The 14,449-nt window shown below is 37.8% G+C and overlaps 1 protein-coding gene across 1 annotated transcript in view; it reads right to left on the reverse strand.

The window, feature by feature from the left end:
• CBFA2T2 (CBFA2/RUNX1 partner transcriptional co-repressor 2) overlaps positions 1-14,449 on the reverse strand; it is a 122,126-nt gene that overhangs the window by 34,919 nt on the left and 72,758 nt on the right. Inside the window, exons 2-3 of the mRNA XM_069495806.1 lie at positions 5,437-5,580; positions 197-438 (exon numbers count right to left, since the gene is read on the reverse strand). Of these exons, the coding sequence (XP_069351907.1) occupies positions 197-438; positions 5,437-5,580 (386 nt within the window). The remainder of the gene's footprint in view (positions 1-196; positions 439-5,436; positions 5,581-14,449) is intronic.

A 14,449-nucleotide genomic window follows, 5' to 3' on the forward strand; every position in this document is an offset into this window, starting at 1 on the left:
TTTGTTTGATAAACAGTTGTCAGGAAATCTAAAATTCAACAGTTTTATACAAGTTATACAATAACTAATCTAGTCCGTAGAACTTGCCACATATTACTATAGGTTTGAGAATAAGCAGAAAAATCCACAACTTCTCTGCAAGCTTTAGATCTGAGCCACACACTGAGGAAGCTGTCAACAGTGATGCTGTACTTACCACCAATGCCAGAACAAGAGTCCGCACCTTCTCCCCAATCTCAGGTGAGATGTCATTGCCAAACTGTTGCAGAGTAGTGAGAAAGCGTTTCAACTTGCTGAGCTGCCGAGCACCACAAGTGGCTGGCAACTGCTGGTTTGTTAGCGCAGAAGATGTAGAAGAGGCAGGACCATTGCTGAATCTCTGTGGTGGTGATGGGGCACCATTCAGGGTAGGAGGAGAATGGTTGATTCCATTGCTTACTAAAAGAAAGTCAAAATGAAAGACTCAGTTTAAGTGCAAAATATAAGGACCTTCATTAATTTCTTCTTGCTTGCACCTCTTCATTTATTCAATTTTGTGAAGCACATGTTCAAGGAGCATACAAAACTGTTTCTGTCCTCGAGGAGACTGCTCTTTAATGAGATGGACTATCAGGTAGAAATGATAACAGAGTAACTCAGAAGTGTTAAGAAGTGTAGAGTGCCATGAGAGCACAGAGAAGGGACATCTAATTCTACAGGGGGCATGGGCAGGGATGGGTAGTTTTAAGAAAGACTTCTTGCTGGGCGCAGTGGCTCAAGCCTGTAATCCTAGCACTCTGGGAGGCCGAGGCGGATGGATTGTTTGAGCTCAGGAGTTCAAGACCAGCCTGAGCAAGAGCAAGATCCTATCTCTACTAAAAATAGAAAGAAATTATATGGACAGCTAAATATATATATATATATATACACACACACATATATATATAAAAATTAGCCAGGCATGGTGGTGCATGTCTGTAGTCCCAGCTACTCGGGAGGCTGAGGCAGTAGGATCGCTTGGGCCCAGGAGTTTGAGGTTGCTGTGAGCTAGGCTGATGCCACAGCACTCTAGCTCAGGCAACACAGTGAGACTCTGTCTCAAAAAAAAAAAAAAAAAAAAAGAAGAAGAAAGGCTTCTTGCAACAGGTAGTGCTTGAGATGAGTGTGGGACAATAAATCTTTGCAGTGACTAGACACTCATGCCCACCTTTTATATCACATCGCCTTCCCAACCTCAGGATCCTACAGACACTAAACAGTCAATTAGAAGGTAGCATGTGAGCAAGACAATCAGAGTTATGATAATGTGAGGGATATTTTTCTAGGCTACAGATTTAATGACTTATTCCAACAAAAAGGTATACATCTCTTTGATCATTCAGAATACTAATGTCCATTAGAGTCACTTTCTCTCTGCCTTAACAGTGCTAGATTAATGCTGCCAAATTCTTGGTCATTTAAGTAAAGTATCTTTAGGACTTCATACAGGAAGGATATTCCTATTTTCTTTGTTTGTGGTTTTTTTTTTTTTTTAGAGATGGGGTCTCACTATGCTTCCCAGGCTGGTCTCAAACTCCCATCCTCAAGTGGTCCTCCTGCCTTAGCCTCCTAAAGTGCTGGGATTACAGGCGTGAGCCACCACACCCGGCCCCATTTTATATTTTTGATAAAATTATAAAAATGTAATTATAGTCACTTCTTGGTAGTTTTAATTTGGAAAACAATTCTAGACCTACATTTCTGGTGGCATGATGTAAAAACTTCCTTTGTCACTGAACAGTGAGATAAAACGACCTAGTACTTAAGTGTCAATCCACCTAGTACTTAAGTGTCAATCCGTTTTCATGTAATCATATTCATGCTTGAAAATTTAAGGTGAAACTGTATCTAAAAATATAAGAAATAATTTAAAGCAAGACTGGAGTCATAGTTAAAGAACCCAATCATTTAATCTTTACCTAGCTTAGGAAACTGACATTTACTTATATTTTATCTAACAAAAACTTATTAATTATGAAAAATCTTCTACTTTCCTTCTACTTTCCCTAAGCCAGTCATAGTTAACCATCTGTGTTCTCCTTCTTAGATTGATCCTTCTTCAAATTTGACATGGCAAACTCTTCATCATCCTATAGAGCTGTCACCTGTATTAAGAAGCATTCTTTCTATTAATAGCACTCTGGAAGACAGAGGTGGGAGGATCACTTGAGCTAAGGAGTACGAGACCAGCCTAAGCAAGAGTGAGACCCTGTCTCTACAAAAAGAAAAAAAAAAAAAAAAATTAGCTGGGTGTGGTGGTACATGCCTGTAGTCCCAGCTACCTGGGAGGCTGAGGCAGGAGTATCACTCGAGCCCAGGAGTTTGGGGTTGATGTGAGCTGTGATGACATCACTGCACTCTAGCCCAGGCAACAGAGCAAGACTCTGTCTCAAAAAAAAAAAAAAAAAAAAAAAAGGCCGGGTAGGGTGGCTCACGCCTGTAATCCTAGCACTCTGGGAGGCCAAGGCAGGCAGATCATTTGAGCTCAGGAGTTCGAGATCAGCCTGAGCAAAAGCGAGACCCTGTCTCTGCTAAAAATAGAAAGAAATTATACGGACAACTAAAAATATGTAGAAAAAATTAGCCGGGCATGGTGGCACATGCCTGTAGTCCCAGCTACTTGGGAGGTTGAGGCAGAAGGATTGCTTGAGCCCAGGAGTTTGAGGTTGCTGTGAGCTAGGCTGGCGCCACGGCACTCTAGCCTGGGCAACAGAGTGAGACTCTGTCTCCAAAAAAAAAAAAAAAAGGGCATTCTTTGTCACATGCTGTTGCTCCACGTTAAGGTAGGGTAGACCCTAGTAGATTTACTAAATCTTCTCTGTGCTGTTTATATACATGCTTCCACTATTTTACTTCCCAACTTGTACTTATTTCTTTCTATATTTGAACTGCCTTAATAGACTGTGCACTTCTTGATGAGTAGTACCTTACACATCTGTGTATATTGTAATGAAGTTTTATAAACTGTGTACACTGTATATACTTTTGCTTTGTTCATTTGCTAGCAGAGGGTAAGTGGTCAGAAAAATGCTGCTTAATGATTCATTGCAAAAAATACTAACGCGCTGAGAAAAAGAGGGTAAGTTCTCTTCTGTGTCTTCCATTAAAGGAGATTACTAAAGCTACTGGAAAGGAAAGCTCAACACTTAACCTCAGCAATCCAGAAAATTAGTTACAATGATCTGCCATTTCTTTGTTTTCACAGAAAAGTCAAATGTCTTTGGAAAACTGCCCTCTTTTGAAGCAACCCATAAAAATAATACGTTACTATGCTTTTAGCCACCCTGACATGCAGAAAGGATTTTTTATAGCCTCTTTCACAAAACTGTATGATCACATTTTCTGAAATAAAACATATCCACCTCCAAGTTGCCAAATATGGAGGTAAAAAGGACTGAATTTATATACGTGTATACCTATTATCTGTGTCTTAAAATCCGAATGATAGCTAGGGTTTAAATCTATTTCATTTCAAGATAGTACCTGTATCCTAAGGCTGTTTAACTTTGAGATAGAAATTAGAATTTAAAGGCCGGGCGCGGTGGCTCACGCCTGTAATCCTAGTACTCTGGGAGGCCGAGGCGGGTGGATCGCTTGAGGTCAGGAGTTCAAGACCAGCCTGAGCAAGAGTGAGACCCCGTCTCTACTAAAAATAGAAAGAAATTATATGGACAACTAAAAAAATATATATATACAAAAAATTAGCCGGGCATGGTGGCGCATGCCTGTAGTCCCAACTACTCGGGAGGCTGAGGCAGGAGGATCGCTTAAGCCCAGGAGTTTGAGGTTGCTGTGAGCTAGACTGACGCCACGGCACTCACTCTAGCCCGGGCAACAGAGTGAGACTCTGTCTCAAAAAAAAAAAAAAAAAAAAAAAAGAAATTAGAATTTAAGAAAAAGGAAGTCAAACTTTATTTCATTCATTCTGGCTCAAACTGAGGCTGTAGTTGCCAGTAACTCAATTTCAAATGTTTTGGGAAAATAATAATTAAACTTTCTATTAAAGCTGGATATTTTACATTCTCTTCTCTTGCCTTTTAAAGTGATAAACACACAAAACACAAATTTTTGAGCGCAGATAGTATGCAAGTTTGTATAATGGCATTTAAATAAAACAATACATATGGCATCTACCACAGTGCTCTTACACTTTTTGGGCATTCCACAAATAGCAAGCGTGTTCTAGTTTATGAGGCAAAATATCTGCAAGAGAGTCAGTGTGAACTGGGGGTGGCAGCATGTGCATGGGAAGGCAGAACTCAAATTAAAATCAGGACTTGTATGTCTGTTATAAGTCTAGATTTTAAACTGAAGTTTGGGGGTTTTTTGAAGTATAATATATACATATGACTGAAATTGCTGAGTCATAGGGTATGTGGAAATTCAGCTTTAGTACATTTTGCCAAACAATTTCCAAAAGTGGTTGTTCCAAATTACACTCCAACCAGCAATGTATGAGTGCTCAAGTTGCTGCATACGTACTTACAAAAACTTGATAATTCTTTCTCATTTTGAACATTCTGGTGGGTGTATCACATTGGGTATTAGTTTGCATTTCCTTTATGGCTAGTGAGGTTAAACAACTTATTACACATTTATTGGCTAATATAATTATTATGGACTGAAATATGTCCTCCCATCTCCCAACTCCCAGTTCGTATGTCGAAGTCCTAACCCCTTGTGCCTCAGAATGTGATGTATTTGGAGACAGAGGTGTGAAGAGGTAATTAAAGTTAACTGAAGTCATATGGGGGGTCCCTAATCCAATATGACTGATATCCTCATAAGTAGGAGAAGAGATACTAGGGATACACGCACACAAAAAGGAAAGGCCATGTGAGGACATAGCAAGAAGGTAAGGCCAAGGAGAAAGGCTTCAGGGCAAACCAAACCTTCTAACACCTTGATCTTTGAATTCTAGCTTCCAGAATTGTTAAAAAATTAATAAAAATATATTGTTTAAGCCACCGAGTCTGTGGTATTTACTTTACAGCAGCTCTAGCAAATTAATGCAACAATATTCTCTTTTGTAAAGACCTTACTTACCATGACAGACCTGGAACATTTTTAGAACTAGTTCTATAATTTTATGAAACTTATAATACTTTGAATCATATAAATCAATATAATAATTTAAATATATTATTGTTAGAGTCAAAGAAATAAAAAGAGTTATTTACCAGCCAAAGAGTATGAAAACAAAATATTTAAACCACTAAGTATCCAAATACCTAAGCTAAATGCTATTCTCAGAGTGAATAAACAATAGAAGTAAGAAACAACAATTTGTATCTATGTATATTTTTAATAGCATTTTGAAAATGCCTGAATAGTATATATGGAAGGCTTAATGGAAATCCATCACTTAGATCCAAATGTTGCTCTGAACTACAAACTCAAATAATTAAAAGGTCTCACATGCTGTAGGGGTAAAGGACACTGGCCTCGGTCCTCCAGGATTTATTGGTGGGAGGGGTGGCATGGTGGGAGGTGAGGATCTGGACTGTATCTTCACTTCCACAGGCGACCCAGGCATTGCTGGCACCCTTTTCTCAGGACCAACTGCAGAGAATAAAAGAAATGGAGGTCAGAATTTTCTATAAGATAACACAAATAGCAACAATAATTTGAAATACCAACATATTTTCCTAGAAGACTGGGAAGTTACGAAGATGCTTAGTATAATGGGTTGAATAGGAGTCCCCCCTCCAAAAGGTAGTCCATGTCCTAACACCTGGAACTGCAAATGTTACTTTATTTGCAAAAAGGGTCCTTGAAGATATAATTAAGTTAAGGATCCTGGGAGGAGATCATCCTGGATTATCTAGGTGGGCTCTAAATCCAATCTGAATGGTGTCCTTAAAGAAGAGAAGAAACATACACAGAGGGAAACGGGTGTGAAGACAGTCACACAGAGAGAACGCCATATGATAGAGGGAGTGACTGGAGCGATGCATCTACAAACAAGGAATGCTAAGGACTGTTGACAACCACCAGAAGCTAGGAAGCATGGAATAGATATTCCTCTGAAGGCCCAAGAAGGAACCAACCTGGATGATACCTTGATTTTGGACTTCTGGCTTCCTGAACTGTGAGAGAATAAACTTTTATTGTCTTAAGCCACCCAGTTTGTGGTACTTTGTTAAATCAACCCTAGAAACTAAAAACCAGGGAACAAGAACAAGGGGTAACATGAATTGAAAGTTAACAGTCCAGATAGATAGTGGCTGAGAAAGGAAGAAACCAGGTTACAAATTTAGCTTACTTTAGATGCATTCCTTTTTGACTTCTCCATATAAATGAATCAAATTAGTAGGGGGGGGGAAGTTAATGTGGGAACTATCTAGACTGGTAGGCCTCAACCGCATGTCATGGAAATAGAATCATAATCAGTTGTATACAAATTATTACTAATGATGAAGTAGTAAATTTTTACATATACCAACTATACCACGTAGGAAAAAAGAGGTGGAGCCAATATTTCTGACATCAGGCATGTAAATGTCATTTGTTCAAAAAGATGAAAAGTAGAGCTGATTCTAAACTAAGCAGAGGCTATGTCACACTAAATGGCAACGAAATTCCAGAAAGAGAAATCAGATAAAATTAATGACGTTAGAATTAGGCCCAGGCCAGTATGAATCAGACTTGATACTGAGAAGTAACATTTTAATATCTTTAAGAAGTTATTTTTCCCTATCAAAAGGAACTTGTTACATACTTGGTTAATAATAGGGCCAGGGCTACCATAACCATGTTTAAATTGAGCTATGTTTCTCAGTGACTCTAAGCTTTTCACTTAAGTACCATGTATTCATTCTCTAATAACTGCTGAATTCAAATTTTAAAGCGCAAGAAATGGGCAGCAAAGGTTCATATGAGAATATTATGTCAAAGTTTCCTTTCTGTGAGAGCACGGCTATAAAGACAACACAAAGAGTGTTCACAATACTAGCAACAAGGCACATCTTTGCACATTCACAGGACACTTTTTTAATGAGAAAAATATTATTCTCATTTTCAAAAACTATTTTTATGCTTGTCTGCAGTGGCCACATTTTGGAAAGAGATAAAATGAATAATGAAAAGTCAATCAAGAAAGCAATGCCCTCAGGTTATAAATCCCCTGACAAAAATGTGCAGCTCTGTGAGAACCACGTGGGGCAACACTCCGCCAGCCTTTCCCATGGCTCTGTTCTGGACCTTTTCTTTGTGAAATTGATGGTCGTCCTGTCTGATTAGTGGACTATGAGCTGTTGCGCTTGCCTTTTTCTCCCTGACAGTATTTTCTCAATGCCCTTCAGAGAACAGTTGACACATTTCCAGCTTTTCCATCTGGGGCCCAGCTTTCTGGAGGGGGTGTGGGAGAAGGGAAGGAAGGAACTGACAGTTGTCTCGCACTGTAATGTGTTGTGTATAGTGTGCAACAACCTAGAGGGAGCCTTTCTGCAGACCACCTGCCTTTATAGCAAGGGCGCCAAAGGCCTGAGGAGGGCTCAGCAGTGAGATGTGTTTTAACATTCAGCACTTGGCAGAATAAAAAAGTTGGAGCAGCCCAACTGCAGAACACTGAACTGTATGCTCTTACCAAATGAAAGCTTAGATAGTGGGCACAACCCAGCCACTAGAGTACTGTTTACAGATTACTACTGCCTGTTTCTTGTTCATTTCATTACTCATAAACTTGCAACACCAGTGTTATTCCTCATATTTCAAGCAATAATAAAGCAAAAAAAGGCACAGGTGTGGAAACCAAGAGATTTGGTGTGACTCTTTGTTCTGTTATTTACAAGCTATATGAATTTTAGTAAATCATTTCTGGGTCTCATTTTCAACATATATAAAATAAATAATGAGATCAACCTAATAGGAAAGATGTAAGGATTATATCTTTATGCCAGACTAGTGTTAGGCATAAAGAGGGTGCTCAACAAACAGTAATGATGTTTAGAATATACGAATCCTGGTATCAAATCCTAAATTTACCACTTAGCTAGGCATGTGAGGGTGGTGGTCCAAGTTAATATTATGTTTCCTGTGGAAAATGGGTTTACTATCAACAATTTGTCCATTTAACCTCATAAATATTGTGCTGAATAACTGCAGAATTAACAGTTGCAAAGGCACCAAGTACAAGGTAAGGTGGTATTTTTGTTAGAGGCTGCGTTACATGAATGCCTTTCATAGTGTGAGAGATCTACCTGAGTGTTAATAGTTTGTAACATGATAAATTCAGCATTGCTCAGATGATGGGTGAGTTCCAAATGCCTTCATCCCAAAGCAGGCATTCTCACCCTCTGCTTGCGGACATAGTAGGATCAGAGTAACTCTCTGTAGAATGATGACTATGACATGCTTTATGACGTCACTGTTAGAGATTTTTTTCCTGAAGTTTTATAAAACTGATGGTTATGTTATATTTCAGCTGAATCCCTTGCAAGAACCAACCATATCTTGAAATCTTTTCAAACCCCAGAGAAACTTAGATAAATTTAGTTCAAGGAAAAGAAATCCCTTTCTCTCAAGTGTGTCTTGAACCTATAAGCGCCACTGCTTGGCTATCAAGCAGCCATAAAGTATTTGGTCCTAGAAAATAAAAATAACCCTTAGTTTTGTCATAAAGTTCCAACTCAATTCTAAACACAGATTCTAAGACCCAAAGTAACTGACAACTTAGTCACCCTATGAGTCTGTGCTTTATTTTTAATATATTTAAATATATATACACATATATATTAAAGAATAAAACCCAGACATGACCACATGTATTACAAAATTAATGATGTTTCAATATCTAACCATGGAAAGCCAAAGAACTTGATGAGCCAATGTGGAAAAGTATGTCTCGATATTAATTTTATTTCTTCACTGTGCAATATGCTAAAGATGTCATGAAAATGGAAAACAGATGAAAGAGAGAGCAAAGTAATAAACAGCTCTCTGTATGATAGCAGTGATATTTTTTCCTATATAGGAATTTGAAGAATCAAACATGGAACTAAATAACAGAACTATTCTATAGTTCCAAGAAAAAGTAATATTGAACATAACAATACTTCCCCCTTATCTGTGGTTTCCCTTTCCATGGTTTCAGTTATCTGCAGTCAACCACAGTCCAAAAATATTAAATGAAAAATTCCAGAAATAAACAATTCATGTTTTAAGTTGTGCACTATTCTGAGTAGTGTGATAAAATCTCACACCATCCAACCTGGGACGTGAATCATCCCTTTCTCCAGCCTATTGACGGCACCTGCCTGTTGGTCACCCTCTGGTGATCAGAACATCTGTAGGGTATCATACTGCCTGTGTTCAAACAACCCTTATTTTACATAGTAATGGCCTCAAAGTGCAAGAATAATAATGCTGGCAATTTGGATATGCCAAAGAGAAGCTGTAAAGTGCTTCCTCCCAGTGAAAAGGTGAAAGTTCTTAATAAGAAAAAAATTGTATGCTGAGGTTCCTAAGATTTACGGTAAGAATGAATCTTCTATCTCTGACATTGTGAAGAAGGAAAATGAAATCCATGCTAGTTTCGCTCAAACTGCAAAAGTTACTGCAATAGTGCTTATCAAGGCTGAATTAAGATGGAAAAGTCATGTGTTATATATAGGGTTTGGTACTATCTACGGTTTCAGGCATCTGTGACTGACCTGAAGGTCAGTCAGGAGTTCTGGAGGCCTGGACTTCAGACTGCTGTCTGAAGGGCGGAGCAGTTTTGGGGACTGAGCCCTTATCCTGTAGGATCTGATGCTATTTCCAGGTAGATAATGTTTGAATTGAAATAGAGGACACCCAGGTGGTGTTCACTGCTTGGTGTATGTGGGAAAAACTCTCACATTTGGTCACAGAAGTCTTCTCCTGTATAGATGATTATTGTGGTGTGAGAGCAGAGGACAAACACAGTTTTGGAGTTTTTCCCAAAGCACCATCTCTTGATGGATGAACAGGGACTCAGATGATGGAGTAGCCTCAGGTTAGAAGGTTTAAGGTGGAATGTACTCTGAAGAAACTTGTACTTAAATCCACATTGAAAAGGTGACATCCATGCCTTTCATTATGTCCTTCACCTCTCCTAAGTCCCAACCAACTCTTGGTTAGTCCCATTTTTACCTAACCCAGTTCAGGGAATTAAAGTAGGATTCCAATTATGTGACACACACACACACACACACACACACACACACACTTTTAGAAGTCAGAAAGGATATACAATAAATTGGTAGATGTACTTATCCTGGGAGAGGGAGGGTGAGGGAGTTGTAGGCTTGTTCATTTCCTAATTAAAATACTTGTATAACAGTCAAGTTTTTTTTCCTTTTATAATAATAAAAAAGCTATCTTCACTTTGGGGGGGGCATGTAACACTTACAAAAGTCAGGAAGAGTATCTAAATCAAATTAGGGAGATGCTGATTATAGTAACAAAATAAATACCAGAACAAAAGGAAGAATACATACAGGAAGAGAATATTGTAATTTTATCTTCTTAAAAGGGGGCAGAAAATATTCTTCTTCACTCAGTTTTTTAAAAAACACATACACATTCTGAGTGTCATAATTGGTGATCTCAACTACACAAGCATGAAACTCCCAGACCCACAGAGCCTGTGGTACATCTCTTAAGTCTGTCTGATTTTTGGAAGAACCTCAAAGATGACTGGGCATAGTTACGAAGCATCGTTTAGTTCATGAATATACTAATTTCCTCCCAAGTTACCTCTGTTCTCTGTCTTTTATCAGTGCCATGAGACTTCAGACATAGAGACACACAGAATATATAAATATCTCTTTTACAACTGATAACAACAAACAACCCAATTTTGGGAATCAGCAAAAAAGATTTAAAGGACAATTCCCAAAAGAAGATATACAAGTGACTGATATTTGTATACTAAAAGATGCTCAACATACTAGTCATCAAAAAATCCCACAAATTATAACACACCAACAAGAGAATAGAATACTGATAAATATACCTAACAACATGGATAAATGTCAAAAGCATTAGGGTAAGTGAAAGATGCCAGACATCAAAAAACTACATAGTGCATTATCACATTTATATGAAACTTTAGACAAAACTAGTTACAGAAAGCAGATCAGTGGGAAGAAACTGAATATAAAGGCGCACATAAGAGGGCATGGTAAATATTTGTATAGTGATTAGAAATGTTCTACATCTTGATTGTAATGTGGTATATACAACTATATACAACAGCCGAAACTCCAACTGTATACACATAAAATGGGTAAGTTTTATTGTATATAAATTATACCATAATGAAGATGAGAAAAAAATTAGTAAACCAAATCCAACAATGTATTCTTTAGAAAATGATCAAGTTGAGTTTATCCAAGAACACAAAGATAATTTAATAATCAAAAATCCAATAAAATTCATCATATTAACAGATTAAAAAATAAAATCTGAGGATCATCTCAATAATTACAGACAAAGCATTTGGTAAAACCCACTTCCACTCATGAATATAAACAAAACTAGACATAGATCACTTCCTTAATCCGATAAATGGTCTCTTCCAAAAATGTATATATAAAATCTCATACTTATTGATGAAATATTAGAAGCATTCCTTTCAACTCAGAAAGCAGGTAAAGATGTCCAGTATCAATGCTTCTAGTCAACATTTACTCAAGATTTAAGACATAGTAGTAGAACAGTAGTAAAAAGAAACAAAATGCTTAGGATTAGAAAGAAAAAAACAAAACTGTCATTTTGTACAAACCAGATAATTATATACACAGAAAATTCAAGAGAAATCTATCACCCAATTGTTAGGATTATTATGCAGGTTCAGTAAAGTTGCTAAAGAGAAGTCCAATCTCTTAAAAAATTAGTTGCATTCCTACACACCAACAAACAGAAACTGTAATTTCAAAAAGATTCAAATATACAACAAAACTACCTAGGAACAAATTTAACCCAAGATATGTAAGACCTTTACAAAGAATATAACAAAAGCAGATTGAAAGACAAAAGGAGACCTACATAACTGGAGAGATCTATTGTACTTATGGATGGAAAGACTCACTATCACAATTATTTTATTTCTCTTTATTTTGGTATATAAATTCAACACAATTCTTACTACAATTAGCAAGATTTCTAGGGTTACTTGAGCAGATAATAAAATTTATGTAGAAAAGTAACATGTTAAATGTCCAGCAACAAATGAATGGGTTGAGGTATGCTCATAAATCAAATAATCAATACTGTTAAAATAAGTAAACTAGGGCCACGTGTACCAAAAAGATAAATTCCAAAACAATGCAGTAATATTGGGTTAAAAAAAACAAACAAACAAAAGGTTGCAGGAAAAATATATGGATAGTGACGTTTCTATAAAGTCTAAAAACATAAAGAACAATTTATGTGTCTATAGACGTTTCTGTAAGTCTAAAAACATAAAGAACAACAATATGTTAAGGGAGACATGTATTTGTAATAAAATATAAAAACATGCTAGAGAATAATAAACTTCAAGTTCAGGATAATGACTGCTTCTGCAAAGGGAAGGAAATGGATGGAATCAGGCACAAAGATCTGAAACAAAAAATATGACAAAACATTAAGATCTGACAAAGCTAACAGAGAATATATGAGTTTATTATACTGTGCTTTTGTTATTCTGTAAACTTGAAATATTTCATAAGAAAGAAGAGAAAAATGGTGAGAATGTAATACAGGGAGACTACTAATGAGTTGTTACAGTGAGAGATGATGGTGGCCTGAGATGGGAGTAGCAATAGGAATGGAAGCGGGGCTGAATTTCAAAAACATTTAGAATTAAAATATAGAAAACTTACTGATAGACTAGCTGTGGAGGTTAAGGGAAATGCACAAGTCAGGGTAACACCTGGAATTACTGACCAAGAAGAGGGAGAATATATTGGAGGGGGAGATGATAGGTTCGGTACAGGACATACTGTTTTTGTGGTGCCTCTAAGATAGCCAAATGGAGATTCCCTATTGATAGTTAAATCCAGAAATTTGGAGTTGAAAATAGTAGTGTGGGCCGGGCGCGGTGGCTCACGCCTGTAATCCTAGCACTCTGGGAGGCCGAGGCGGGTGGATCGCTGGAGGTCAGGAGTTCGAGACCAGCCTGAGCAAGAGCGAGACCCCGTCTCTACTAAAAATAGAAAGAAATTATATGGACAACTAAAATATATATATACAAAAAATTAGCCGGGCATGGTGGCGCATGCCTGTAGTCCCAGCTACTCGGGAGGCTGAGGCAGGAGGATCACTTAAGCCCAGGAGTTTGAGGTTGCTGTGAGTTAGGCTGACGCCATGGCACTCACTCTAACCCGGGCAACAGAGTGAGACTCTGTCTCAAAAAAAAAAAAAAAAAAATAGTAGTGTGGTCTAGAACTGGAAGTTACCAGTATAAACATGAAGAAATTCCAGCTATGGGAGATTGAGAGGAAATGGTATGGTGTTTCAAAATACAACTAGATTAAATTTTGTTTGCTGATTTTTAGAGCCTGATGACTTTTACTCCATATTCAGTGATGAAGAACAGCTAGTAACTATTCTACATTAAATCTTCTTTTATACACTTTAATAGTTTATTCAGATCATCTTTTTTTTTTTTGTTGTTGAGACAGAGTCTCACTTTGTTGCCCAGGCTAGAGTGAGTGCCGTGGCGTCAGCTTAGCTCACAGCAACCTCAGACTCCTCGGCTTAAGCGATCCTACTGCCTCAGCCTCCCGAGTAGCTGGGACTACAGGCATGCGCCACTATGCCCGGCTAATTTTTTCTATATAGATTTTTAGTTGTCCATATAATGTCTTTCTATTTTTAGTAGAGACGGGGTCTCGCTCAGGCTGGTCTCGAACTCCTGACCTTGAGCAATCCACCCGCCTCGGCCTCCCAGAGTGCTAGGATTACAGGCGTGAGCCACCGCGCCCGGCCCAGATCATCTTTTTCAAGACAGTAACCCTTTTCTTTGGATGCGTCATCAAGTCGAAGATTATAATATGTTTACAAGCCCCTAAATCTCATCATTTTCCATTTTCTACAATTTTGTTTATGCTGTTCCACAGAAAATTCTGCTTTACATTTCTTTGCTGATTATTTCCAGCTTCTAATTCTAGAAAGCCAGGCTCTACTACCCAAAGCCACCTTCCATCTAAACCAAAGCCTTTTTTGGACAATCCCATTCACAAGGAAGATATAAAAAGACAGGAAAGGAGGACAGGAAAAGAAACATGGTAAGAAAGATGTTACTTTCCTAGACTGGAATATGAAAAGCAGTACGGTTGGTTTTTGTGGGACTGTTCTTTTTGGTATATTAGTTTTCTAGGGCTATCACACCAAAGTACCATAGACTGGGCATCATAAACAACAGAAATTTATTTTCTCACAATTCTGGAGTCTAGATGCCTGAGATCAAGGTATAAGCAGG

Source organism: Eulemur rufifrons, chromosome 20, assembly GCF_041146395.1.
Source record: "Eulemur rufifrons isolate Redbay chromosome 20, OSU_ERuf_1, whole genome shotgun sequence".
NCBI lineage: Eukaryota > Metazoa > Chordata > Mammalia > Primates > Lemuridae > Eulemur > Eulemur rufifrons.